The 26,518-nt window shown below is 40.0% G+C and overlaps 1 protein-coding gene across 2 annotated transcripts in view; it reads left to right on the top strand.

Annotated features, from left to right (window-relative positions):
* The first annotated feature begins 1,217 nt into the window (after positions 1 to 1,217).
* Positions 1,218 to 26,518, top strand: part of crim1 (cysteine rich transmembrane BMP regulator 1 (chordin-like)) — an 82,253-nt gene continuing 56,952 nt past the window's right edge. Inside the window, exons 1-2 of one of the 2 annotated variants that reach the window (XM_046855416.1) lie at positions 1,218 to 2,319; positions 11,249 to 11,422. In XM_046855416.1, the coding sequence (XP_046711372.1) occupies positions 1,986 to 2,319; positions 11,249 to 11,422 (508 nt within the window). In that variant the 5' untranslated portion in view covers positions 1,218 to 1,985. The remainder of the gene's footprint in view (positions 2,320 to 11,248; positions 11,423 to 26,518) is intronic. The other variant, XM_046855417.1, reaches the window with a different exon arrangement.

The raw sequence follows: 26,518 nt of genomic DNA, 5'->3' as shown, positions 1-26,518 counted from the left end.
TACTGTATTTGTCATTAAGGTAGGGAGCATGAAAAACTCCTTAAACTCTATGATGAGATGTTCAATGCTTGTCAAATAGATCTGACAAGAAAAAAAAGCCATGGTGAAACACACTTTGAAGCCCCCTGAAGATTGAGCTTTATTGATCTGCAGACAGCATTTCAAAATCAATTGCAATGCTCCTGTTCTGTCAAATCTATGGTCAAGGTTCATTCTGCATTAACACATTTATTATGTTAGTGGCTCCAAACAGTGTTGCTCTGACAGTTATCACACACCTAACCTACCTACTCGACAATACATCAGTATTAGCTGCAACTGTATCTGATATTGGCATACATGGCCTAGGTTAAAGGTCACAGCTAGCTGGGGAAAGAAATGCATTGTGTCAGGCAGCAAAAAGACAGGAAAGCGCCGGGAGCATATAAATCCGAGCGTATCTGGTTTCACTGGAGATGAAGGGACTAATGTTTTTTTATGCAGAAAGAAGCCTGTGTTTCTGCCTCACACCCATGATTATCATTTGACACCTACAGGATTATTATATATGTTAGAGCTTCAGGGGGTGTGGAAGAGAAAAGCTGGGTGAGAATCGCTTGGGCTTATGAGGTATATTGAGTTTTAATGGACACCCTCGTCCGAGCAATAAAGATCTATAGACGCATGTCATAAATCCTTTAATAATCTAGTTTTTATAATACACCTTTCTGCTTTAAAAACAATCATTAATGTAATCCGCATTGCATTAAACATTTATGGCATTTAGCAGACACTGTTATCCAGTGAGTTACATTGATGCTGGGTGTTGAGGGTCTTGCTCAGGGACCCAGAAGTGGCAGCTCAGTGTTGCTGGGATTTGAACACATGACCTCCTGATCCAAAGTCCAACACCAAAAACCTCTAGACTCCCACCTCCCCTATTCCAAGGTTTATTTTATTTCTCTCTTAAAGATGAGAACACTCTTTAGCTCAAGCAGGGATTTGATCACTAATTAAACAAAAAAGAAAGATTTTTATCAGAAGTCTTTCTATTGCTTTTGAGACTGCATTAAACTCGGATCTATTCATACAATCACTTTCTTTTCTTCTTTTTTTTCTGTTGTATCTTTGGGTTTTTTTTATGAATATGGTTAAACAGTGCGACCCGCGCGCGCCTCCTGCTCCATTTTCCTGCGTGTCCGGATCGGGCGTGCGCGCGCTACCCGGGTGCTCCATATGTGGAGTGAACGGCCCAGCGGAGCGGAGAAATGCAAGATGGGAGTGGTTCCGTTATGAGGTCACGGAGAGGCACAGCAACGGCAACAGAGCGAGCGAGCGAGAGAGAGAGACAGAGAGACAGGGAACTCTAGAGAGACAAAACATGAGCCGTGCGATTGAGGCAGGAAACGTTTTATTCACGCGACTTTAATCGATCGGATTCCCGAGCGATCGCCAACTCGCTTTCCTTACTTCTTTAAATAAAGGGAACTGTTAGCAGATCGCAGTGCTTCTAGTCGCTGCTGGATCCTGCGTTGAAACAGGAAGAAATCCCCCTGCTTGCGTAATAGAGAGAGAGAGAGAGAGAGAGAGAGAGAGAGGGGAAAACAGACCTAAAAGACTCTGGTGCACGAGTGCGGTGAGCAAAGTTTTCGCGTCTGGAAAGCGAATGAACTCGGCTGAAATCGCCACGCGCGAGCCATGCACGCGCTGTCCAGCGTGGGGTAGCCGCGTCGTGTCCTGCTCGTGAGCGGATTTTCTGAAGAGCGCTGCAAAGTTTAACGGGGGGGTTGTTTTTGTTTGTTCTCCTGCGACAGAAGACGGACGGCAGATCCCGTCACGCGCTCGCTTAGAGCCATTGTTCGCAAGCTTTTTTCTCTTTTTTTTTTTAAATCTCCACTGGGGGATCGTGCGTTCCTAGAAACCGGGCAACCGGGGAGATAACTTGGTTGGATTTTACATTGACGCGTTTTTACTTTTTATTTTTTTCTTAACTACATTTTTTTTTCATGGTCTCTTCATCACCGTCCTTCGCCTTCAGGATGCACGTTGTTGCGGTGCTGATCGGTCAGCTGGCGCTGCTGCTGCTGCTGCTGGCGGCGAGCGGCCGGGCGCTGCTGTGTTTGCCCTGTGACGAGTCCAAGTGCGAGGAGCCGAAGCAGTGCGTCGGCGCCGTGGTGCCGGGGATCTGCGGCTGCTGCTCCGTGTGCGCCAAGCAGAAGAACGAGAGCTGCGGCGGCGTGTACGGCCTTTACGGCACGTGCGACGCGGGGCTGCGTTGCGTGATCAGACCCCCGCTCGACGGCGGATCCATCACGCAGTACGAGGTCGGAGTTTGCGAAGGTAACTGACAAGCCCTGGCGGTGGTGGTGCTTGTGGTGGTGGTGGTGGGTGTCTGTCTGTCCTCCACGCAGTTCTTCTCATCGGAAAAGTTGCTTTTTTCATTCGCGCTTGTGGTTTTTTTTTTATCATATAAGCCCTGATTAGTTTGCCCTTCTTACACCAGCAAAGCCAAATGTCACTCCGTCAAATTATGAAACTAGACAGCGAATATGGGACGATGTGGTTTACACGATGACAATCCAGATGAGGAAAGCTGTGATGTAATCTAGATTGGCGTTGATTGAAATCGAAGTGATAAAGTTACTGAGAAAGAGGAAAACATATTGGGAACTGAAATGGAGCTTTGCACAACATGAAGTTCTGGTGAACAGATCCGGTGCTGTTTAATCAGTATTTTCCATAATATGTCATGCTGATCTAAAATGATCTGAATGCTGAAGGACGCTACAACTGTTTACCGTAAGCATGGAGTGTTTACTGTAGCCTACAGAGAGGGAGAAGGGGGCTGCTTAATGTGTTTGCAACATGTCGGTTTTGCATTTCTATGAGATATGATTGCGAACTGGATTCCGTGCTGTTTTGGGACGAGGTGCCATCCTCCTTCCGTTTTTCCCCCCTACCTTCTCTCATCGGAATGCCGTCTATGCGGCTCAGCTCGCGCGTCCCATCGTGTATTTTTCACCCCAGGACAGAAGAAAGACAATCACAAGTCGTCCTGCACACACACACACACACACACACACCACTCCCCACTTTACTCCCTAATACCATTATCATTATGCCATTATTAGTACTAATGTGATGACTAATCAGATGCAAGGATTCATTTCTAATTTTCCACCTGTTGATCAGGAAGATGTTCTTCAGCCCAAAGCACAAACTAAGTGCTCAATTAATGGGATGGAACTAATAGAAGACAAATCAGACCAATGCTACACTCTGAGTAAGAAAAAACGTAGTCCTGGTCTTGATCCGACGACACACTTGATGCTTGATGCTGCGGGTCGGATTTCAGTGCAACTGATTATAAAATCATGCCGAAGGCATCTCGGCTGCTTTGCGTGTAATCTCCTCGGTGACATCTAATGTAACCCAGCCAAGAAAACAGAACAGGATAAAGTGTCAAAGCAGTGCCTGCCACAGGAATGCAAAAGATCAAAGCAGGGATTGCAGGAGCTGTGGTTTAGGCCGTTCTATTCTACACTATGGTGACCCCACCCTAACCCCTTTTTTTTTCAAGATGTGATCAGGCTTATTGTAGTGCATTTTAATCTATGCATGGCATCCTTTCATAATGAGGTTTATGCTATCTGACAGGTCTATACGTGGCAGTCTGGGAAACCCCATTGACTGTCACCGTGGTTGGATTTGATTTAGTCTTTAACAAATTTTTAAACACTTCTAATGAAAGAAAACCTGTTTTTTTATTTCTTGCCAGTGTTAAAACAGGTGAGTGGGAGATAAGTTAGATTTTCTTATTTAGTGAATGTCACCTGGCGTCTCATGAGTACGCAACACATCCATCTTAGTGTGATAATCTGCCCATCGAACTGCACTTTGAGAGCTGATTTTTCAGGTCCTGTGTTAACAGAAGAGTCACAGGTTCCCATGGGAGACTGCCTTTACTCTGTAGTGCTGCATCAGAAGAATTCCATTAAACCCAGGCTCTGAACACATCACACCAAAATACACAGGCTGTTGTTTAGTATACTGGCTCTGCAGGCCTCACATTGTTACTTAGTAGTAGTGAAATGCTCTAATCACTAATTAAACACACCAGGTGAAGCATTGGACAATATCCTTGCTTCTATTTATGCAGTTAATAGGTATGAAAATTATCTAACGCTCATAGGCAACGCTAGTATGGGTTTCTTTGTATAATAAGATACTTACCTTGTTATGATTTGGGAGATGGAACATTCAGCCACCATGTCGGCTTGTATAGATTTTGTGTTGTTGGCACAACAAAATATGATCAAAAATCCTTAGCCTGCACCAAGGGCACATTTTTTGTAAATTAGGAAACTATGAAGAAAATACACTATATTGACACAAAAATGAGGAATATCCTATTTTCAAGCCATGTGTGGTTCCCCTACAAACTGTTAACACAAAATTAGAAGCACACAAGTGTATTGGATGTCTTTGGATACCGTAGCATTCAATTTTCCCTTCACTTGAACTAGATGACCCAAACCTGTTCCAGTGAAACAATGCCTCTTTGTGCAAAGCCAGCTCCAAGTAGATATGACTTAGATGGGTTAGAGTGGAAGATCTTGAGTGGCTTCTGTAGCGCTCTGACTTCAACCCCACTGACCACCTTTTGGAATCAATTAAAACACTGACTGCATTCCAGGCCTCCTTACCCTACATCAGTACCTGACTGTACTAATACCCTTGTGGCTGAATGAGCACAAAACTCCACAACCACACTCCTGAGATCTGAAAAGAGAAAGGAAGACAAAGAGATGTGGTTGTGGAATGAGAAAGTGCAGGTAGGCATAAGGAGGAAAAGGTTGACAAAACAGAATTGATGAGGTTTGTTATACACCACCTATCATTTTATTTATTTCCAATCCAGTAGCATTATGGAAACAGCATGTGTAGTGGAACATCTTCCCAGAAGTGTGAAGGTTATTATAATAGCAAATGGGCAATAAATGTGGAATGGGATGTTTAAAAAGCACATATGAATCTTATGGTTAGGTCTCCCCACACTTTTGTTCATACACTGTATATGAAGGGTGGGAGTTCTGTGGAAAGAATAGTAATCAGGAAATCTCAGACAATCGCTTGTTCCAATTAAGCGTAGGTATTTTCAATTAAAACTTGAGATTAGTAAACTGAGATATGGCAATGAAAGATATCACCCATCACCAAAAAATAAATCAGCCACAAACAGAGAAGATTAGAAGATAGACTTTATTAGTACCAGGGCTTGAAGTCACAACCATCCATTCAGTAGCCCAGATCCTTAATCACTACGGCTCTATTATACTTCTATAGATACAAACTGACAGTGGTGAAAGTTTCAAACACTCCAACTTTGACAAAAGTTTGATATTGCTTTTGTTGACACAGCATCCACAGATTTCTTAAAATAATTACTACCTACATCAGAAAGAGAAAGCTTTTGTTTGTTCCTAAAACCAATTGTAGGCAGGGCTAGTGCTGAGCCAGGAAGGAGCATAAAAAGTGAGCACACACAAACACTTCCTTTTCCCCTTGTTTTTGCAGTGCATCAGAAGAATGTGTACACTTGGCCTGTTGCAGCCTATCTGAATTTTCAGCCCTCTGGCTGCGTGTCAGCCTTGCTGTCTCATGCCAAATAATTTAGGGCCTTAAAAACAACACATATTAATCCCAAAAGAGGGGAGCATGTATGGCACTCACGCTCGCCTGGGAAGCACATATTCTGTCAAACATTCTTTCGCAAGCTTCCATTTGACAGTTCATCTTGGAATGCAATGGCATGGGGAGTTGGGTGGAATTTATTTGCGAAGCTTGACACCCCAGTCCATCACACATAGCGTGCATTTCTGACATGGTAACTGTATGTGCGTGTAAAACATGGCTGGATCTTTACTGAGTTGCAAGCTCATCGAGGTTTGTCTCCCAAAAGCTGATTACCAGTGTAGAGTTTGGCACCAAAGCATTGGACCTGTTTGCATGTTCTGTGTACAAACTCTTGTACTTCTTGAGTCCTCGAGTCCCTGCTTCCAGTATTGCAATGTCATGCACTAAAATCACAATCTGTCTGGCTGGGAGAGTAATCAGCAGTCTTTATTACATAAATGACTGGAGAGTGGACAAAGTGCACATGGAATTTCATGCAGTCTGTTCAGAGACAACAACGTAGGCATGTCTTTCCTCATTGCCGTAATATACACATACCCAGGCTTGTGCCTGTTAGTGAAGAGCACCATATTGCTCTTAATCTTAATGTCAGTCAGACAGATTGCATGAAATTATTTTGCCAAATGACATATTAAAACATATATCTGCTGAATAAAAAACCCCTCTTTTTTGGCTTGATTTCATTCTAACACTATCTACACTTGCAAATTTTCTGTATTTTTATACCAGTCTGTGTGTTTACCTCTCCATTTTCCCCTCTATTGTTGTGATGACAGCAGATATGAATTGCTTTGGGCCCGGTCCTAAAAACATTCTTTAGAGCTAAGTTTTCAACTTCCTTTCTTCCAAATTCTACATTGAATGCAACTGTGAATGTCTGCCCTTGTCTTTTTTTCTTTGTCCCCTATAAAAAAGAACAGTGAAGGCTAGGTTACTTTTGTCAGTGAACACAGGTTGTCTTGTGTAGTCAGGAAAGAAAAGCAGAAATGCTTTCCTCGTTTTTTAGTAGCCCTCTTGTCACTATTTTTTCTTTGGAAGTTTTGCTCTTCCACTAAAGAGCAGTATAGGAGATGGAGGAGAAAGATGCAGGGGTTTTGGTGATCATCGTTCCCAAAAAAAGCCCCAGGCGAGAGAAGTGGGACTTTGGCAAAAAGCCTTCCCTGTGTGATTAAGGATAGGTGGATACTGCTTTTAGGAAGAAAAAAAAAACAGTTTGCACTTGACTCAAAATCCCTCAACTTCCAGAAGTCTGAGGGAGAAGTGCAAAGCTTAATTTAGCTCAATCACTATCTGAAATATTCCTCTACATTTTTATAGACACCTGCTATTGTTTATTATATATTATGGTTTCTCTGTTTTGAAGGACTATTCTTTTTAAAGTGAACTAATTAATAGGTGCTATGGATGCAAATTACCAAACTCTTTGTGCTTCAGGAAGGTCTCTATCTTGGTTAACAACCAGGTGCCATTGTGGGCACAGCAGCAAAATGAGCCACCACTGCAGGCCGAACTGTAATTTGAAGACTGTTGTAAAAGCCTTCCATTTGTGCATTAACTATGCTGATATTTCAAATTTAGTGGATATATTACAGTTGAATGAAGATAATGTTTAGTCCCATTTTGGTTTATGAAGGCTATCTGCATAATTCTTTTTACGTTGCTGCTTCAGCTGCCAGCATGTTTAGTGGCTGATCTATATTAAATAAAACAAAAAAGATAAGATAAAAAATGTAAGTAAAAAATAAGTTCCTCATTATTTACCTTTTTATATCATGCTAATGGAAAGCAATTTAGATTTGAGTGCAATTGAAATTACTTACAAAAATAACTTATTGCAGAATTATAGAATATTTATTTTTGTGAGGAAGTAGTTGAGTAAAGAAGTTTTCCTGTTTTTTTGTTGGGTAGGTGGCATTAAAACTGTGACCTTATCCTTAAACATATTGATGGAATTGTTGTACAACGCAGTGAATACTGCAGAATAAGGTTTCCCTAAACTTGCTTGGCTCAGGAACGGTGTCAAAACACAAGCATGCTTTTAAAAGATGTTCTCTCCCCGGTCTCTTGGAACAGAAATCTAATCTCGGCAGCTATGTACAACTTCTTCTGGAACGTACTGAGGCTCTGGGATTTGAAATGGCACCGTTCATCAAAAGCAGCTCATGTGAAAGAATCAGAGATGCGAGGGAACCCAGTAACATGTCTCTAAGTGCTGTTGCCAAGCCAAGGCTCTGCGGGTGGCTCAGACCACCAGGAGAGTGCTTACTCTATGAGCCCTATGCCAGGCTAGAAGCAGACATGTTTGGCCAGAAGTGCACCGGCTTGAACTTCCTCACCCTGCTATATGACCCACAGCTAGTCTGGAGAGCCTGGCTTAGTTATTGAAGTGTCGGCTGTTGACAGCATCTATTCAAGGTCATCGTGAAGACAGGTGGATGCTGCTTCCAGGCAGTCCAGACTCACAACATGCCCTGGAACATATGCAGAGTGTTACCTGGAGTGCCAGAATTCATAGCACCTGTTCATACTTGGAATATTTTTCACGTCTTCCTAATTTTTCATTTCACATACGGTATGTAGAACTCCAAACCCACATTAATATTAGAGGAAACACAGATCCTGTGTACACACTATAGGCATTGTGTTGTGCAGCTGTGATCACACCCACAATTTTTTGATCCCAGTGGATCAATGGGCTACCTCTGTGAACCGTATCACCAGCAGCTATGTACACATTCAGTCGCTAATGCAAAAGGGAATTGATTCACTTATTTATCCTTATGAAAATACTTTAAGAGGTTAATGAGACCAACTTGGAGGGGGTGCTAGTATATATATATATATATATATATATATATATATATATATATATATATATATATATATACAGTGAGGAAAATTTTTTTAAGTATTTGAACACCATGCTATTTTGCAAGTTCTCCCACTTAGAAATCATAGAGGGGTCTGAAATTGTCATCGTAGGTGCATGTCCACTGTGAGAGACATAATCTAAAAAAAAAAAAAAACCCAGAAATCACAATATATGATTTTCAACTATTTATTTGTATGATACAGCTGCAAATAAGTATTTGAACACCTAAGAAAGTCAATGTTAATATTTGGTACAGTAGCCTTTGTTTGCAATTACAGAGGTCAAACTTTATTTGTAGTTTTTCACCAGGTTTGCACACACTGCAGGAGGGATTTTGGCCCACTCCTCCACACAGATCTTCTCTAGATCAGTCAGGTTTCTGGCCTGTCGCTGAGAAACACGGAGTTTGAGCTCCCTCCAAAGATTCTCTATTGGGTTTAGATCTGGAGACTGGCTAGGCTACGCCAGAACCTTGATATGCTTCTTACAGAGCCACTCCTTGGTTATCCTGGCTGTGTGCTTCGGGTCATTGTCATGTTGGAAGACCCAGCCTCGACCCATCTTCAATGCTCTAACTGAGGGAAGGAGGTTGTTCGCCAAAATCTCGCAATAAATGGCCCCGGTCATCCTCTCCTCAATACAGTGCAGTCGCCCTGTCCCATGTGCAGAAAAACACCCCAAAGATGATGCTACCACCCCATGCTTCACAGTAGGGATGGTGTTCTTTTGATGGTACTCATCATTCTTCTCCCTCCAAACATGTTTAGTGGAATTATGACCCAAAAGTTCTATTCTGGTCTCATCTGACCACATAACTTTCTCCCATGACTCCTCTGGATCATCCAAATGGTCATTGGGAAACTTAAGACGTGCCCGGACATGTGCTGGTTTAAGCAGGGGAACCTTCCGTGCCATGCATGATTTCAAACCATGACGTCTTAGTGTATTACCAACAGTAACCTTGGAAACGGTGGTCCCAGCTCTTTTTTAGGTCATTGACCAGCTCCTCCAGTGTAGTTCTGGGCTCATTTCTCACCTTCCTTAGGATCATTGAGACCCCACGAGGTGAGATCTTGCATGGAGCCCCAGTCCGAGGGAGATTGACAGTCATGTTTAGCTTCTTCCATTTTCTAATGATTGCTCCAACAGTGGACCTTTTTTCACCAAGCTGCTTGGCAATTTCCCCATAGCCCTTTTCAGCCTTGTGGAGGTGTACAATTTTGTCTCTAGTGTCTTTGGACAGCTCTTTGGTCTTGGCCATGTTAGTAGTTGGATTCTTACTGATTGTATGGGGTGGACAGGTGTCTTTATGCAGATAACGACCTCAAACAGGTGCATCTAATTTAGGATAATAAATGTAGTGTAGTTGGACATTTTAAAGGCAGACTAACAGGTCTTTGAGGGTCAGAATTCTAGCTGATAGACAGATGTTCAAATACTTATTTGCAACTGTATCATACAAATAAATAGTTTAAAAACCATATATTGTGATTTCTGGATTTTTTTTTTAGATTATGTCTCTCACAGTGGACATGCACCTACGATGACAATTTCAGTTCAAATACTTATTTTCCTCACTGTATATATATATATATATATATATATATATATATATATATATATATATATATTTTTTTATTTTTTTTTTACAATTATTCATCTTTTGTAACAACTGTATCCTGGTCAGGGTTGTGGTGGAGCCTATTGTGAGAAAACAGTGGGCGCAAAGTATGCGGGAATACATACACACTGGGTGTGACGCTGACACTCCATTGCAGGACACTATGCACACAAATTCTCACATTAATTCACACCCAGGAGCAATTCAGAGCTGTCAAAATTATGATTGAACCATAGGGACCCCAGAGATGTGAGGCACTGCTCCATCATGCAGGCTCCAGTTTAAGACCAGCACATGGCATATATATATATATATATATATATATATATATATATATATATATATATATATATATATATATATATATGATGCAACCCTGGCCAAATGCAAGATTGATAGTGGCTTTGTCTGGAAAAATCATGCACAAGCCGAATTATTGCATAGTTGTCAAGCAGTAACACACTTTACTCTTTCCCACTATTATATATTAGCTACTTTGAAAGGGGAGTTTCTGTAGACAACTCAATGACCTTCATGGTGAATGGAACGGTCCATAGAATCTATGGACCTTTGTTTACTAGCTGCATAAGACAGCAGCAGAGAGTGCAGGAAGTGCACACATTACACACCCACTAACACACCTCCATACATGCACAAGCACTTGTACAATGTGCATATATATAGTTGTGTTCTCCCCCATCTAAACACACACAATGATAAAGTGAGCACACAGCAAGCTAAAACACCAGTGCGCATATCAAGTAAATGTATTTGCACTGTAAATAACATTTCCTAATGTGCCTGGGAGATTGTAGATTTACAAGGTTAAAGGTCATTCTTATTACAGAATTGGAATGACAGCATATTATTTAATGTTCCAAATAGGAGCTTTCAAAAACTTAACTAAACATTGTACGTGTATGTATGCTACAAACTAACTTTATTTCTAGCTAAAGCTAGTGTGCTGTTCATTTTTTAACTGTGCAAGAAATGTAGATAATATTTGATTTGGACATGAGCATCAATCTGCATGCATTCTACTTCTACTAAAAATTTATTTCCCTTTGATCCTTATTCAGATGAAAACTGGGATGACGACCAGCTCTTGGGATTTGAACCGTGCAACGAGAACCTGGTTACGGGCTGTAACATAATCGACGGGAGGTGTGAATGTGACAGCGTTCGAACATGCAACAACCCTTTTGAGTTCGCCAGTGAGGAGGCTTGTCAGACAGCCCTGAAGAAGATCGAAGGTAAAAATCACTGTCTTCTACTCGGTCATGCAGAAACTCATCCATGCGTGGCTTTTTTCTAACATAGCTTTTAGGATTCTACAGGGTAAAAGTTTAATGATGGAAGCGTTCGTTTGAATATGCCGGTTTCTCCGCACAGATAAACACTTCATAATCTTGGATCTGTTCAGTACTCATTGAGGTATATCTCAAGTTTATGTGTTGTGGGATCCGGTACAACAGCACTACAACAAGCACGTCCACCATCTCTGACTGTAATATGTACTTCTGCCAAACTAAATGGTCTGTGATTAACTTGGTAATTGAAATGGGCTTCCTTGTTAATTCTCAAATGCTCAGAACCTATTCAGACAGGCAATAATCTCTGCATATAATTTACAGAGTGACTTAACCTATGGTCTACATTTGGCATTAGGAAATTAATCAGAATTCTGCTCTAATACATAGGTATTAGATTGAGTGCGATGGAAATGTCATGTTCTGTTTTTCTACAAGCTAACTTGGGATCTACAGCAGATGTGACATGTCAGTGATACGTGAATGCAGTGTAAACAGCCATCTATTTGAACCATATGGTTTCTGACTCAGATCTACTGAACAAATGCAACAGACAGAAATATTCATCCTTTCCTATGCTGTCGCACATATACTAGTTCTGCTGCAAACAGGTTACTGTGGCAGCAAGATCACTTCATTGTAGTAAATTATAAGTATACCATGCTGAACTTAGAACGCTGTATGGACTTATAGTGATTGAAATTAAAGCTTAGTCATGTCAAATAAAATTCTTTTGGATTGTATTTCATGTAGGAATAAGGATAATAGGTTTAGTTTGACTATTTAAAAAAAATAAGCAAGAACCTTTCTGCTCCTTGTCAAACACTGCATAACATTTTCCTGGAAATTTTTGTAGCCCAATATTGTTTTTTTCATCTTATTTTGGTATGCTGCTTTTTTCCTAGTGTGGGTGTGGTGAAGAAAGTGAATGTTTTCCTTATCTTTTTTTTTGTTTATATGTTTGTACATTTCTTTAGAATTGCTGTGATTAACAAACAGCTTTACTTGCCCAACACTGATAAGAGCTATCAGAATGCAAATGGTGTGTTGAAGAATGCAATTCCTGATGGACATGCACTGCAATCTCCTCGTGTCCCTGTGTGTTCAAGTTGAATTGGCAGCACACTTGCAATTAAACTCCAAAATATATGTTTGTTATCACAGTGGTGTTGGCAAAGGTTGATGGCCCTTGTTTTATTGTGGCAGGTGTATTTTCAGCAGCGATATTGCAGACTGCGGTTCTTTTTAAGCTTTCCCTGCGGTGTTTCATCTTAATAGGTAGTTGTTATCTTGTTTTGACTGATTTGGATTGTTGTGCAATTGTCACTTGTTTAATGTGTTGTTATGTCTAGCTTGGACTACTGTGTCGTATGGAAGTGTGTGCGCTATTGTTTACTGATAATGCGTCTAGTTTCGGTTGCTGTTTTGCATTTGGACTTGCTTTATTCTCCTTGGGCAGCACTATGGTGATGCTTGAGCATTAACACACATTTATGCTCTGCAGGAGTGACATGTCCTTGGTGGTTATCATTTACATAAAGAAAACATTACTGCCATGATCTATCAGCTCATCCCATAATTTTTTGTTGTGGGTCTGAAGACATAGTAAGGGTTTATTGATTATACATTAAACAATCACTTCTGTTAAGCAGAATTGGAATCTTCTCTATAATTAATCTATATAATCTCTATCTTCTACTCCCACGTTCACCTTTCTTTGTGTTTGCTGGCAGCAGAAGCGAGGAAGAAGACAGATCTGCATTTAAACTACTACGGTTTTCAAATACTACAGGTGGATTCAGCTAGAATATATAATCAGCTGGAATGTATGGTTTCTTATTAAAGGTCATTCATCTTATGTCATTTAGAAACCTCATCTTGCGGAAGAATTCGAATCCATTTTTGTAAAATTCTGTATGGAAAAACATTTAACAGAGATGCTTGTGAACATTTGTGGTACCGTGTTTAATATGCTATAAACTTTGGAGTAAATATAGCATTTAATAATTATAAAAAGCCACAAGGGGAACAGACATCTGAAAGGGCAGAAGAATGCTGATAATGATGCTTCCCGCCTTTCTTGGGGGTTGCTAATGACCATTTTCCTCTGGACCATTCCTACTAGGAAACTAAGGGAAATCAATCCTCAGTGGAACTGGAATAATATGCTGACCTTTGATGGCTAACTAGATTTTTCTCAAGGTGTGAAAAAATGTCAGAGTGGTAAATCATGGTTAGACCTGTCAGAGGATGGTACGACTTCTTTGAAGATGCTGATCGGGATTCTCTATCTGAATTGCTCCAGTTTATCTCCAGCATTTTCAGTGAGTTTAACCAAGGCATAATGAGTCAGAAAGGATAAAAAGGTACAAAAAGATTTGTTAGAAAATATGAGAGAATCTGTAGAGACACAATAGAGATTCCAGAATGTGCATATGCGAATATTGTTTTCATGTGAATTTTTGGACTGATTGTATGCATCTTAACCAGTTTAAAAATAATCCTCTCACTTGACAAGGCAGAAATGTTATGGCAAAAATGTTTCACTGTGATATAAATGTCTTTGGGTCCATGGTGATAAGAAAACATGTTGCTGCCAGTGAAAAACTGTCCTTGGAGTTAATACACTTGGTGAAACAAGAATACACAAGGGAACCACTGCAACTGTCCCAGAGGGTCTGTATTTAAAATTAACATGGAGGTAATCAGTAGTCTTTCAGTGACCCAGTTTAGTCTTCTAAACCAGAGGTTTGTGTAATCATGTAAACTATTGAAACTACTTTTAGAAACCAGCACCTGATAGGACTGTGGTTATGAGCACTATATTTCCTTGGGATATTTAAGTGAAAGTCTGTCAGCTTCTGGAAGAGAAATAAAGCTGTATTTTAAGTTGCTGACTGTGAAAGGGGGATGTGCAGATTAAAGGTGAGAGACTAGAAATGACATGAGACACGAGTAAGAATACTTACTGTATTATGAGACAGTGAAAGGAAGAGTGCAAGAGACAGGAAGTTTCTTTGGGAGTCTGCTGTGCCGTGAAATTTGGTTCCTCTGGCCCAGCTAGGCCAAAACACATTAAAGGAAATGTCTAGCATTCCTGTTAGAGAGCCGTGTCTCTGACGCTATGGCAGGAATACAGTGGAGAATATTTGTTCTAGGTAGCTGGCCATGCTAATTGCAGGCCCGTTGTGTGCAGGGAGAGCGCAGGGGCTCGTGCCAAAAGCAACATGTTTCAGTTCAGCTTAACAATGTCCTGTTTTCAAGAAGAACATTGGCGTATGGAGGGGAGTCATTTCACTGTTTCATCCTGTGTACACATTTTAAAAGGTTTGAACTTTTTTTTTTTTTTTTTTGTGCACCATTCCCACACATGTAGGCAGTACTGTGGAATGAAGAAACAATTAAAGGTTCATTAGTGTTCATAGATGCCATTGCTGTCCATTGGTGTGTACATTAATTGATTATTTGTGGGGGCTGAGTGTAATTAATCTTGGTGGTTATTGAAAGCTATGTAAACAGATCCTTGGCATTCCTGTTATGCGTTATTTTCTCCTCCCTGTCTTTGGCGCATGGGAATGTTTGGGGACATCTATTTATTTAGCATGAGTGTGGTCCACCTCCTCTTTCCTGGAGGAAAAGATTAAGAGGCATTGCAGCTCCATAAAACTCCCCAAAATCTCCTCACATCAATCTATACACAAGACTTTTGACAAGTATAATGCTTCACCTTTTCTGCCCTGCAAGCTCGGGACGATAGTAGAATTTTAATCTATTCTCTCGAGGCAGAGCATTAGTGACATTACCATTGATTCCTCCACTATAGCTAGTAGCAGACTTGGCCAAGAACTACAGTCTATTAGTAGAACTTCAGTCAGAGTTAGTCACAAATTCAGATTAATTCACTTGCTTTGGGTCTGTGTATAGTTTTTATTTGTGTTGAATATTTAACTCCAACCACTGAAGTTGTATTATCATAATAATCATAAGTAAAAACTGCCATATCTATAATAAATAATACACTATCAAAAATAAAAATCTGTATATGTTTTTTTTGCCTTTTTTTATCTAGGCTTAGGGTAAAGGTTACTATTCTATAACATGGTGATTGACCTTGTTTCTCTTTTTTGAATGGTGAATTTTTGTGTTTGAAAATCTGTTGTCTGTGAAAAAGCTTTAAAGATGTTTTCCTTTTTGCTGTAAAGATACTTGTGCTCGGAATTTCAATTGCTCTGTAGGATTGAGAGATTTTGGGGTTTGAGATTAGCCTACATAAAACTGAGATGCTTTAAGGAAGCATCAGAAGTGTTGCACATTTTTTGCCATTCAATGCACCATCGCACGAAGTGCAGTCCTTCTGAGCCAAGCCATTCTGTCCTTTGTATGTGGAACAAAGGCAATCAAATCAATAGTAATGTGTCCAGACTTCCACACTGGGAGAGCTGCCAATAGCCAAGTATTGACCTCTGAGTACTATGAGGGTGTGAGCTAGCTACAGACTAAATCCTGGGTTATTCTCCACCTCTGACAGTACGCAGCAGATATACCAGTTGTTCACATTGTGTTTCAAAGTGGAGAAAATATTTCTTATGTCCTACCAATGAGATAAACTGCAAACTGCATTGCTTCACATACTGACCTTGCACAATGTGCATGTTATTTATTTTTATTATTTTTTTTGAAAATGCCTAATTAATGTACCACATTAATGCAGTATAGTGCAGCAGCCATCTTGCTTATCATGCTGTATCTTCTAGGGATGTCCTCATACCATTTTTACTATACTAATATGAAAGCTCTTAAACTGTTCAAATTTCCCCAGTAACAAAGCCAATTCTTTGCATCTTTGCCCAAGTTATGTGGAACATCACAGTTCTTTTTGTACTTACATTATTACTATGTTTCTGAGTAGTGTCATGGCCAGAGAACTACTACAGTAGCATTCACTTTTATTGCTCAATTTTATCTTCTCTGTGTATATCCTCACGTTTTGGATCAGATATCTGAAGGGCATTTGGCACAGATGTTTACTAAAATGATCCTTTTGTACACAAGCTGATATATGTTCTAGATGCTAAATTCAGCCTAACTGTCATAGCAGCCACAGTGCTACACAACAGCTAATGTTTAGCAGAGGATGGCTATAGGGTACACCTTGATACAGAAAAATAGGCAGAGTTTACTTTAAAAAGCAGTCAAAAGGTTGACATTTAAACCCGTGATTGCCTTGACAATTGCCTCCTTTACAGAAAGTCATTTTGTCACTTTCTTTTATTCGCTTTCCTTCTTCTCTGTGATTGCTACTGAGATGAATGATAAGCTTGTTTCCCCTCAGCTTCTACTTTCTGTCCAGAGATTACCAAGAAGTGGAGACATTTTGACCAAAATGATTGGAAACATGAAACGACAAGTGTGCTTATATATTTTTGGGGGGAAGAGGAGGTGTTTTGTTTGTTTGCTAGGCAGATATTTGACATTCAGGAATTCCTTGGTGAGGGTGTAGAAGATGACTGTAGGTGTGGTACAGTGCACTGATAAAGATGAATCACTCTCGGGAACACTGGAGGGTGTCAGTCTTTTGTCCTAAGCGTGTCAGTCTTTTGTGTGTTAAAAGATAATAGAAAAGCTTTTATGAAAATGGTCCTGCCCTCTGTGTTTGTTTCTTAATTGCATTGCTGTTTGCACAGCATTTAATCAGAGCTTTCTGTATGAATATGAGAATGTTTTAGTATTCGGATCAGTGGACTTTGTACTTTGCTGTACGACAAGTCATAGCATATAAGATTAACTTTCAGTGTCTATAAGAATCTCAGTGTTTGCCTTTTGAAATCATCCTCTAAGTTGTCTCCGCACTGAGGGTGCTCTTACAGTGCCTATTAGTCTATTTCTTGAGTCGAAATCGAACCAGAATTGAATTTTCAGTTTCACACTGTACATAAATAAATGAACCAAAAAGAAATAAAATGGTGCCTTGGGGTGCCTGTAAAGCTGCAAGCACAATCCTAAAACTCTACATTTATTGGTTAAATCGGTCAATGGAAAAAGGGACGTGCATGCAGAAATCAGCAAAAAAAAAGGACATTGAGTGAGCAATACATAAACAATTAGTTAATTATGTAAACAACTAGTAAACAACATTAATAAAATGGAAAAAAAAATCTAACAAAGAAACTAATAGTGTACCAAAATAAAAAAAAGTAATAAAAATGGGAAACATTATAATATAATAATAATAACATTGATTAAGTAATTACAATGGCATCTGACAAGCAGTGGGATACATTAGGCAGCAAAAGAACAATCAAATTTCAGTGTTTTGGAGGCAGGAAAAAATGTGAAGGCATAAGCATCGGAGAAAGAGAAGGGACATTCCTGGTTAAGGTGAACCGAGCAACAGTGTCATAGGCGCACAAGGCTCATTCACATGTGTGGAAAGTGAAGACATTGTGTCCAATGCCACAGAATAGTAGCACAAATTGCTGAAAAAGTGAATGATAGAAAGGTGACAAAGCACACAGTGAATTGCAGCTTGTTGTGTATGGGGCTGTGTGGCCACAGACAAGTCAGAAACCATGTTCACTGCCTGAAAGCACCTTCAATGGGTATGTGAGCATTAGGACTGGACCAGTGAAGAAGGTGGATGCATAAGCTGGCAGAGGAACTATGATGCTCTGGGCATATGTTCTGCTTGGAGACCTTGGGTCAAGCATGTGGATGTTACTCTGAAATATTTCACCATTGCAGACTAAGTAAACCCCTCCATGGCGATGACGTTTCCTTAAAGCGGTGGCCTTTTTTAGCAGGATAATGCACTTTAGCACACTGGAGGGAACTTGCATGGAGGAGACTTGTTTCTTTTTATGTTATGGTTCACAACACAAGATTTTCGTCTTAAATCCTGCAGCCAGGTCATTCAGCTTCTTCTTCTTCTTCTTCTTCTTCTTCTTCTTCTTCTTCTTCTTCACTGCAGTCGACCTGCTCAAGAGTTTGCTTGCTTTGATCTGTACCCAAGTGTGCTTGCTATGTTCTCACTTGCATATGTGAACACTAAGTGTCAATATAAAGGGTACAACATCCCTAAAAGAAACTGTCATGACTACAGGAAATGTTTTCTATGACTGACATCATTGATTCTGCTTTTTATGCACAAATGGGTTCTCTGCATGACTCACTCTGCAGAAGAGATTAGAGGTTTGTATACTATTTGTTGGCCATTATTGTTTTGTCACTTGCAAAAAATCAGATGTCTCGCTGTCTACAAAGAAAAAGCAAAAGAGTCTCTGTGATTCACTCTTACCTTGTCGATCCCATTTAGCTACACCTCATACTGGAGCTGGCATTTAACATTGACAATACTTTCACTAGGTTGACTTTGCCTTTTTCTCTTATATTCTTTCTTTTTTTGTGGTGACCTCTCCTAAGCCAAATTAATGAAGGAATAGGAAAACTGTGAACTGCTACTGTCAAGTGCTATCAGCAACTCATCTTCTATCAACCCACCAGAGTGGTGGGAAGGCTAGCTTACTATGTTTACTTGGTAAGTAAATGCTCCTTGCATTTGTTTTGATGAAAGAACATTCATGCTTTCATCAAGCATAAACGTGAGCATCAGCAATTGCTGGGGTTTGAAAACCAATGCTGAAGCATTTTTGTTCTCCAAAAAGCTTTAAGGCCAACAACACTAAAAGAGAAAAAAAATGAGAAGAAGAAATGTGCAAAAACAAGAGCTTATTGTCCGTTAACTGTAGAGGACCCCGGAGGGTCATGTAGTATTTTGACTGGCAGTCGTGCAACAAGTGAGGGTTGTGAGAGAGGAAGGATGCTTGTTTCATCATAACAAAATTTCTTTTCAGGAAGAGAACAAGAGACAAACATAAGTGTGTGTATGCGTTTGTTCATGAATGTTTATTCATGCGAGGAGGAAGTAAGATGTTTTAGAAGAACACACAGATCCTCTGATTCTGAGACAGGAAGTGAAGTTTCAGTGAAGGTGCAAATTGACTACAGCTCATACATTTGCATATGACATCGCTTGGGTGGAAATTTGGGTACAGTGTTACAAGTGTCTGCTGAAATAAACTGTATCTGAAAGTATACTTATATTTGAATTCAAAAAATTTTTTTTCATTCCTGAAAGAGTTAGAGGAGTGGGAGACTTTATGAGCTTCAGTGTTACATGTGTAGCGTGTCTCAACGCATGGCGATCATAATAATTTTTCTTCCCCAGGTTTTTGCAGAAACGCAATCTTGTTGATGGCTAATGGTTACATGCCTTACGTAACTGAATATTTGTCGCAGTTTTCGCTAGGAGAGCGTGTTTGGACTTATCGTCTGGAATGTTTGGCATAGCAGAGCTCCTTCTATCCAGTCTTTTCTTTTTCAAAGCTAGCTTCATCTTTCTCTCTCTCTCTCCCTCCCTCCCTTCCTCCCTCCGCTCTCATGCTTTCATCTTGTTTGCTCTTTCCTTCTCTTAGTCTTGTGCTTTCTTATTTTATAGCTGCACTTTCTCTGTTTCTTTTTCGATTTGTTAGACGATGACACAGACAAAAACACTATTCTTATAGAATTCAAGCAGGCCTCTTGTTTCTTGTCTTGAGAGCTCAGATATTTGTACCTTAAGATGAATAGCAGCAAGGCCAAGTACTGGGTCAAAAATATTGGGAGATTGGAGATGGGGAAAAGAGAGTGGAAAGTGATCCACTTCACTGACGAAAATCCATCCTATTATTACATAAGAATGTGTGCTCGGCTAACAGAACCCAGCAAGGAAGTGATTGACCGGCACAGTGAATTTAAGTTCCTTCCAGGGACTGAAGCATTCTCATCTCAAAGCCCTAATGCTCCACTGCACCTTCCAGATCTATACCCTAAGCGAAGCTGTGCTTGCCTCTTTTTTTGTTCTGTATTTCAGGACAGCTGTATGTATTGTTTGATGAAGTGATGATCAAAAAGCTGAGCAATATTGACTTACCAAGATTGACAGACATACAAGCAGAAAATGCCAGATGGCAATGAATAGATTGTTCTGTCTATTAAGAGTTTTACACCATGAAGTCGAGACAGAAACTGCTGAATCAAGTCATTCATATTAGGCTTATGTTAACAGAAGAAAACTAAACAGCCAAGAGAGACATTTGGCTGTGAATTTCCTGTGATTTTTTATACAAATTCTCTTCCATCTTATGCTTAAACATTGTTCTTTTATGGCAAGGCAAAAGTCCACTATTTTGTTTTTCATTCATCCACATAAAATGGGGAAATTTATTAAAAGGGTCAAATGGTAATTTTATGTTCTTTTATGTTACCTGGAATTGTTCAAGTTGAGAACGAAAATGGACAATGAGTGGTTCAACTTACTCTTCAAATTTTATTGCATAACCATATTAGAATAATTACAAAGACCCCAAGCTGCCTTACTTACTCATTTAATTCTTGACCCTTTTAAGTGTTTTTTTTTAAGTACTTATTGTAACTAAGTTTATGCAAGAATATGAGCACGGTTCAGAGGCAAGTAGACTTTCACCATCTCACACCACTGGGCATCACACACACCATTTTAGAAGACCCTAACTCTGAAGAAACTAGTTGGTGGGGGTTGGGGTGAGAGTTAGTGGTTTCAAGTTGGGGGGTGGCTGTGTAAAGATTTGTAATAGATAGATCTGCTATAATGGTGCTTATCTTTTTGTAAGCTTCAGCTCTCTCTCATGTTGCTGTTCTTTGATCTCTGCATGCTAAGACCAGTGGGTTTTGGTGGTTGCATGGTATCTTTGTGCTGCTCCACATGCCTGCATCCATCACCTGCCCATCTGCAACACCAACTCTAAAAGCGAAAAAAAATAAAAATAAAAAAAAAAAATAAAGGAGGAAAAAATGCAGCCCTTTGTGCAGTCGTTTGCTTGGTTTATTCATTTGAATGGAGGAATGTGGTAGTGAAGGTTAAGAGCTTCTGTGATGGGAACTGGAAGTGCAAATGGTAGCTCAGACTGGGATTATACTGAGATTATACTGGTATGATGGTGCACAATAATTGGGAAATGGTGATAATGTATTGGGATGGTTCAGCAAGTAGTGTTTTGCCTAAAATAAAGCTAGACTGGACCTGCCATAAACTGATAGCAGATGTGCAATTATTATGCAATACATTTTCTGTACAAGGATAGTGGAAGTGCAAAAAGGGATTAGCCAGGTTAGATTAAGCCTGAGTAGTTGAATATGGTAAGCCAACACGAACGGGCATTGCTTGAATACCAAGGGTCTTGTGCTTTCAGGTTGGTTTGATGCTCTTCATTTGGTTAAACATCTTTTATGAACCTACATGAGTCTCAGTCCTCCACTTCAGGTGATCCCCTGCTCTGTTTTGTTTAGTGATTCTGTTCACCAACAAGAGGAAAGTTCCACCACTCCAAGAACCACACTCCTACACGCATCATTAATACCTGATACGACATGATCATCATGCTCATGTTAATGAAACAGCTGGCTGCAGTCATCCCACACAACTTCCCATCAGCTCAGGTGGTTGCAGAAACTTGCCAATTGGCTCCAGATAAGATGTACCCTTTGGGAAAACCCCTGTTTATAATGCACACTAAGTTAAACGGATAAAAGTCTCTTGAAAATCTTAAACACTAGTGAGGTTTCTGCCTTCCCAGACACATCTGCTAACACAAATAAAGCCTCTGACTTGGTACAACATCTGCCTACCTTTATTTGATATGCTTGACTTTAGAGAGGGATTCCTGTAAACAGGAAGAACATTTGCAGAATATAGGACATTAAAGAAGAATGTGGCCACTGGCAGAAGCAAAAAAGAATTCCCACACGCGGTGCGCTCTGTCGTCACGAGTGACCGATTTGCTCTTGACAAAAATGCTTTTGACAAAAGGAAGCTGCTGCAGATTTGAATACTAAAAATTACTGGAGATGATGCAGTCGATCAGCTGTGCTACCATAGTGTGCACAATACGCATGTGTTCAAATGTGCATGGGCCTGTTTTATATTGAATATATGTACAGATATGCTTTGTAAAAAACCTCTTCCTGTCTTTGTCTCTCAGTGACTCTGGCAATAATCGAAAATTGCAGCAATTACATGTTATTGGTCACAACATTTTTATATTATTGTAATTCTGTGAGAGAAAATAAGGCAGTTAAAGAGAGGAAAAAAGGACCATCTAAGAGCAACCCTCATCCAATCTATTCCTCTGTACGTGTATGTATTACTCCTCAACACGCTGTACACTAATGATCAGTTTCTGCGCTCGTGTCATTTGATGGCAGTATCATTTTTCTTCTTGGACATTTCTCAGTGAAGCAGCACTCAAGCTTAATGCATGTTAAACCACAGTCAAGGCATCGCACTAAAATGTTAAATTCACACGTACGGTTCGAAATTAAAAAGCCTCTGCTCATGTTCCAGTGTAAGACTTCAGACCCCTATTTAAGATTCATGGAAGTGAGTTGCAGAGCAAATGGGATGACGTATGAACTGTAAATTCAACTATCTGCTTTTCATTTGTTAAATGGTGTACTAAAGACATTGTACTTATCAGAATTTACCTTTGTGGAGTCTTCAGGGAAACACGTGATAGATTTGGTTAAATGTAAATAAAAAAAAATAAAAAAGACATACTTATTCTGAAATGATTAAAAGCCATATTTAATAAACTTTGATAGGTCCGAGAGTTGGTTCAATTGCTAAATACAGACTTTGGCAAGTATTAAGGTTTTGTGTGTAACATCGAGCACTACTGTGAATACAGCGGACTTTGAGATCATTGAGTCGTGACAAAGAGGAGAGAGCTTCCACTGTTAGATCCACAACCTTATGAAAGCCAGTGGGCTGGTCAGATGCAGTTATCTGTCGTTCACTAACATTCTTTTGGATAAATCATTTCCTGATCCCACACCCTGAGTGTGCTGAGATGGGATTTTAAGGCTTTGTGACACAGCTTGTCATGAAAAGAGAGATACTGTGAGAAGAGATTAATAAAAGTGTGCAATGCGCATTTGAATACCACAGATTAATGGTTTATGAAGATATATATACTTATTAACTCTCGCATCTGGTATTTTGTTCAAGATCGCTGCGAGCAAGTTTCTGTGAGACTTGCGATCGGGTTCATAGCGCAGCAGATATTGCTGTTGCTCAGACACGACCACAAAATGTTATCACCTTAACGATGAGGTATTGAATACTCTCAGGGGCGAGGTTACGTGCTTGTCTCATGAATGGTCTCACCACAACTGTAGGGCTTTTTGAAGTGATATCCTCTTACATCTGTCTAATGGCTATGACTGATTCACTGCAACCTGGTGAATTCTCTGGCATACACAAAGGGTACAGCATGGATCTATCAGAATTGCTGGAGGGCACTGTGGAGATGGGGGAGTTGGAACAAAATAGTCCATTCTGCTTTTTTAGGTTTGATTTAGGTGTAGCAGAGCATTAAATATTACACAGGTATGTAAGAACTTTGTGTGTGTGTTTTTTCCCCCTTGCCAGTAATTCTAAAAAGCTCCGTTCAGACCAAGTTAGCTGATCATATATCACCTAGAGGTATTTTGAGTCATCACTAAGTATGGAACCCATAAAACCTTTAACCCTTTCAACTCCCAACTTATTATTCAGTTATTCATTTCAAAGCACAGTACTCAATATCTACTATGAATTATTCAGTCACTCCAGTGTAACTATCAGGAAATGTATTTCATCATGACTGAGATAAATGTAGGCCTGAACTCACAAAAAACTCCTGGGTGTTTAAGGGGGTTAATAAAGCCTGAAGATCACAGATAGCAAAACACTAGTAAACAACCCAACCGTCGGAAGGTACTGAATATCGATTTGATGTTCAGTGACGGAATTTGATGTGTTGGAAAAGTTGTATTTAATAGATTAGAATTGCTGAAGCAGTTTGTGTTGAAGTGAGGAGAGACATTTATGCGTGTTTTTTTTCTAAACTAATTAAATTAGAAAGCCTGATATTAGAAATGTCAAACTAGAGAGAAAGAGACAAGGACAAAAAGAACAAGACAAGATGAGAGGAAGAGACTTTTTCTGTTGTATTGTTGGGCAGGTAATATGCTGGCAATCAGATGTTCAATCTCCGTCAAGCCTTCTGCTGCGTTTTTATTCATATGATTAATTCCTGCAGTGAGCAGTGTGTTATTTTTTTATGCAGCAAGGTTGATTGTTGAATGTATAGTGTGTGTGTGTGTGTGTGTGTGTGTGTGTGTGTGTGTGTGTGTGTGTGTGTGTGTGTGTGAGTGCTGTATGTATGTGGATGAATGCGACAATGCTGATGAAAGATTTGGTAACGGGTGATCAGTTGACGGTGGGTGGGGGGGCACGGGGGGGTTGTATATATATATATATATATATATATATATATATATATATATATATATATATATATATATAATGTATATAGTGGCCAACTCGCCAAAGCTTTTGATGAATGAATAAGAAATTCAGGCTTTTCCATAGATTCCAGATTTTAATAATGTCAGCAGTAAAGATCTCTCTGAATAGGATGTAATAACTCACTGCTGTACTTAGCATTTTCCAGGCAGCGCTTGAGGCCATGCCTCGTTTGCAGCTGCTGTTCATGTGGATGCTGGGAGTTTTTGGCGTTCCCAAAGCAAGTTCCACACACCTTTTTAACTGACCTGCAGGACCAATGTATGAGCATAATAAAATGAGCAAAAAAAAAACATTCTGGATATTCTGACTCACAAGTCTCGGTGCTGATGTAATGATGTTGTAAAGAAGGGCAGCTGTTACATTTGTATTTCCTGACCTGTGGAGAGACAAAATCTAACAATCAACTATGGTCACACTATGACAGAATTACACACAAATTTGTTTCGATGAAATACGCTCATGTGTTGTATGACATTATAAGCTTCACAGGGCAAAGCTCATGGATTAACCTCATTTGTCTACTTATTGCCAGAGAGTTTGGACCATCACATACACACACACACAGACACACACACACAGTCTGTTTAGATCATGTTTGTTTCCGTTCCATGTAAGACCTTTTAAGGCCTTTTACAACCTCCCCCATGGATGTCCTGCATACAACTCTCTACTGACATGCTTATTAATAACCCTGTAGAACACATGTTGGGAAATAATTTGCGGACCCATGCTGTGTGGGGTTCTGCCTGAATGACTATGCTATGGCAGGAATGCAGGAAGCGCAACTTTACAGTGGAATGTCGTGCTCCTCCAGTGCCTCAAGGACAGCCTGAAAAACGGACAGAGCGTGAGGGAGGAGAGCCCAAGGCTGCGAAAGAGAGAAAGTGCACAAGGACAGATTGTTCAAGATTAGTGGCAGATTGGAATTTTGCAGGCTCACGTCACAACACATCTTTAAATACTTGCATTCAGTGTTTTGTGATAATCATCAAAACTCTAAACAGCATTTGAAGTAGCCAAATGCCTCATCAAATGCATTATTGAATCGCGCTACACGTATTCTTCGCTAATTATCCGGGGATAAAGATGTCTAAGACAGCAGTTTTTTTAATGAACCTCATCACATCAGTTCGACGTTCGTAGCTATTTTTATTTTGCAGTATCGCTAGGAAAAAAACGCAACGCCACGACAAGGATTAAATGTCAACTTCCGGCATGAAACTGAAATTTTCCTCTCGAAGTAAAAATTAAGCGCAAGCCGAGTCATTATTCATATTTCGTTTATGGGCCTTCCTTAGGGAAGCATGGAGCATGGAGATGAAGTCATTATGCCTGAGCTTCTTTTTCGTTTCCTCTCATCGCCCCAGCCTGTTTTTCATGTTAGAAACACACTAATCTTTCAAGTCATTTCTCCACACTGGGTGGCAATTTCATCTGGACCACATCCTTGTTATTTATTTCGTTCGCTTGGACGAGCACTTTCATTTGCCATTCCATCTGAAGCACTCATCGTACACCAGCTCATTTCGGCTGAGACGGCTACCCCTCTCCCTTTCTCCCTCTCTCAACCTCACGTTCTTTCAGTTTTTTTTTTCCTTCTGGAAGGCTTGTCCTCA

Source organism: Silurus meridionalis, chromosome 8 (genome assembly GCF_014805685.1).
Source record: "Silurus meridionalis isolate SWU-2019-XX chromosome 8, ASM1480568v1, whole genome shotgun sequence".
Lineage (NCBI taxonomy): Eukaryota > Metazoa > Chordata > Actinopteri > Siluriformes > Siluridae > Silurus > Silurus meridionalis.
The sequence above is the reverse complement of the archived record's forward strand: the minus strand, read 5'-3'. Positions and strand labels throughout refer to the sequence as shown.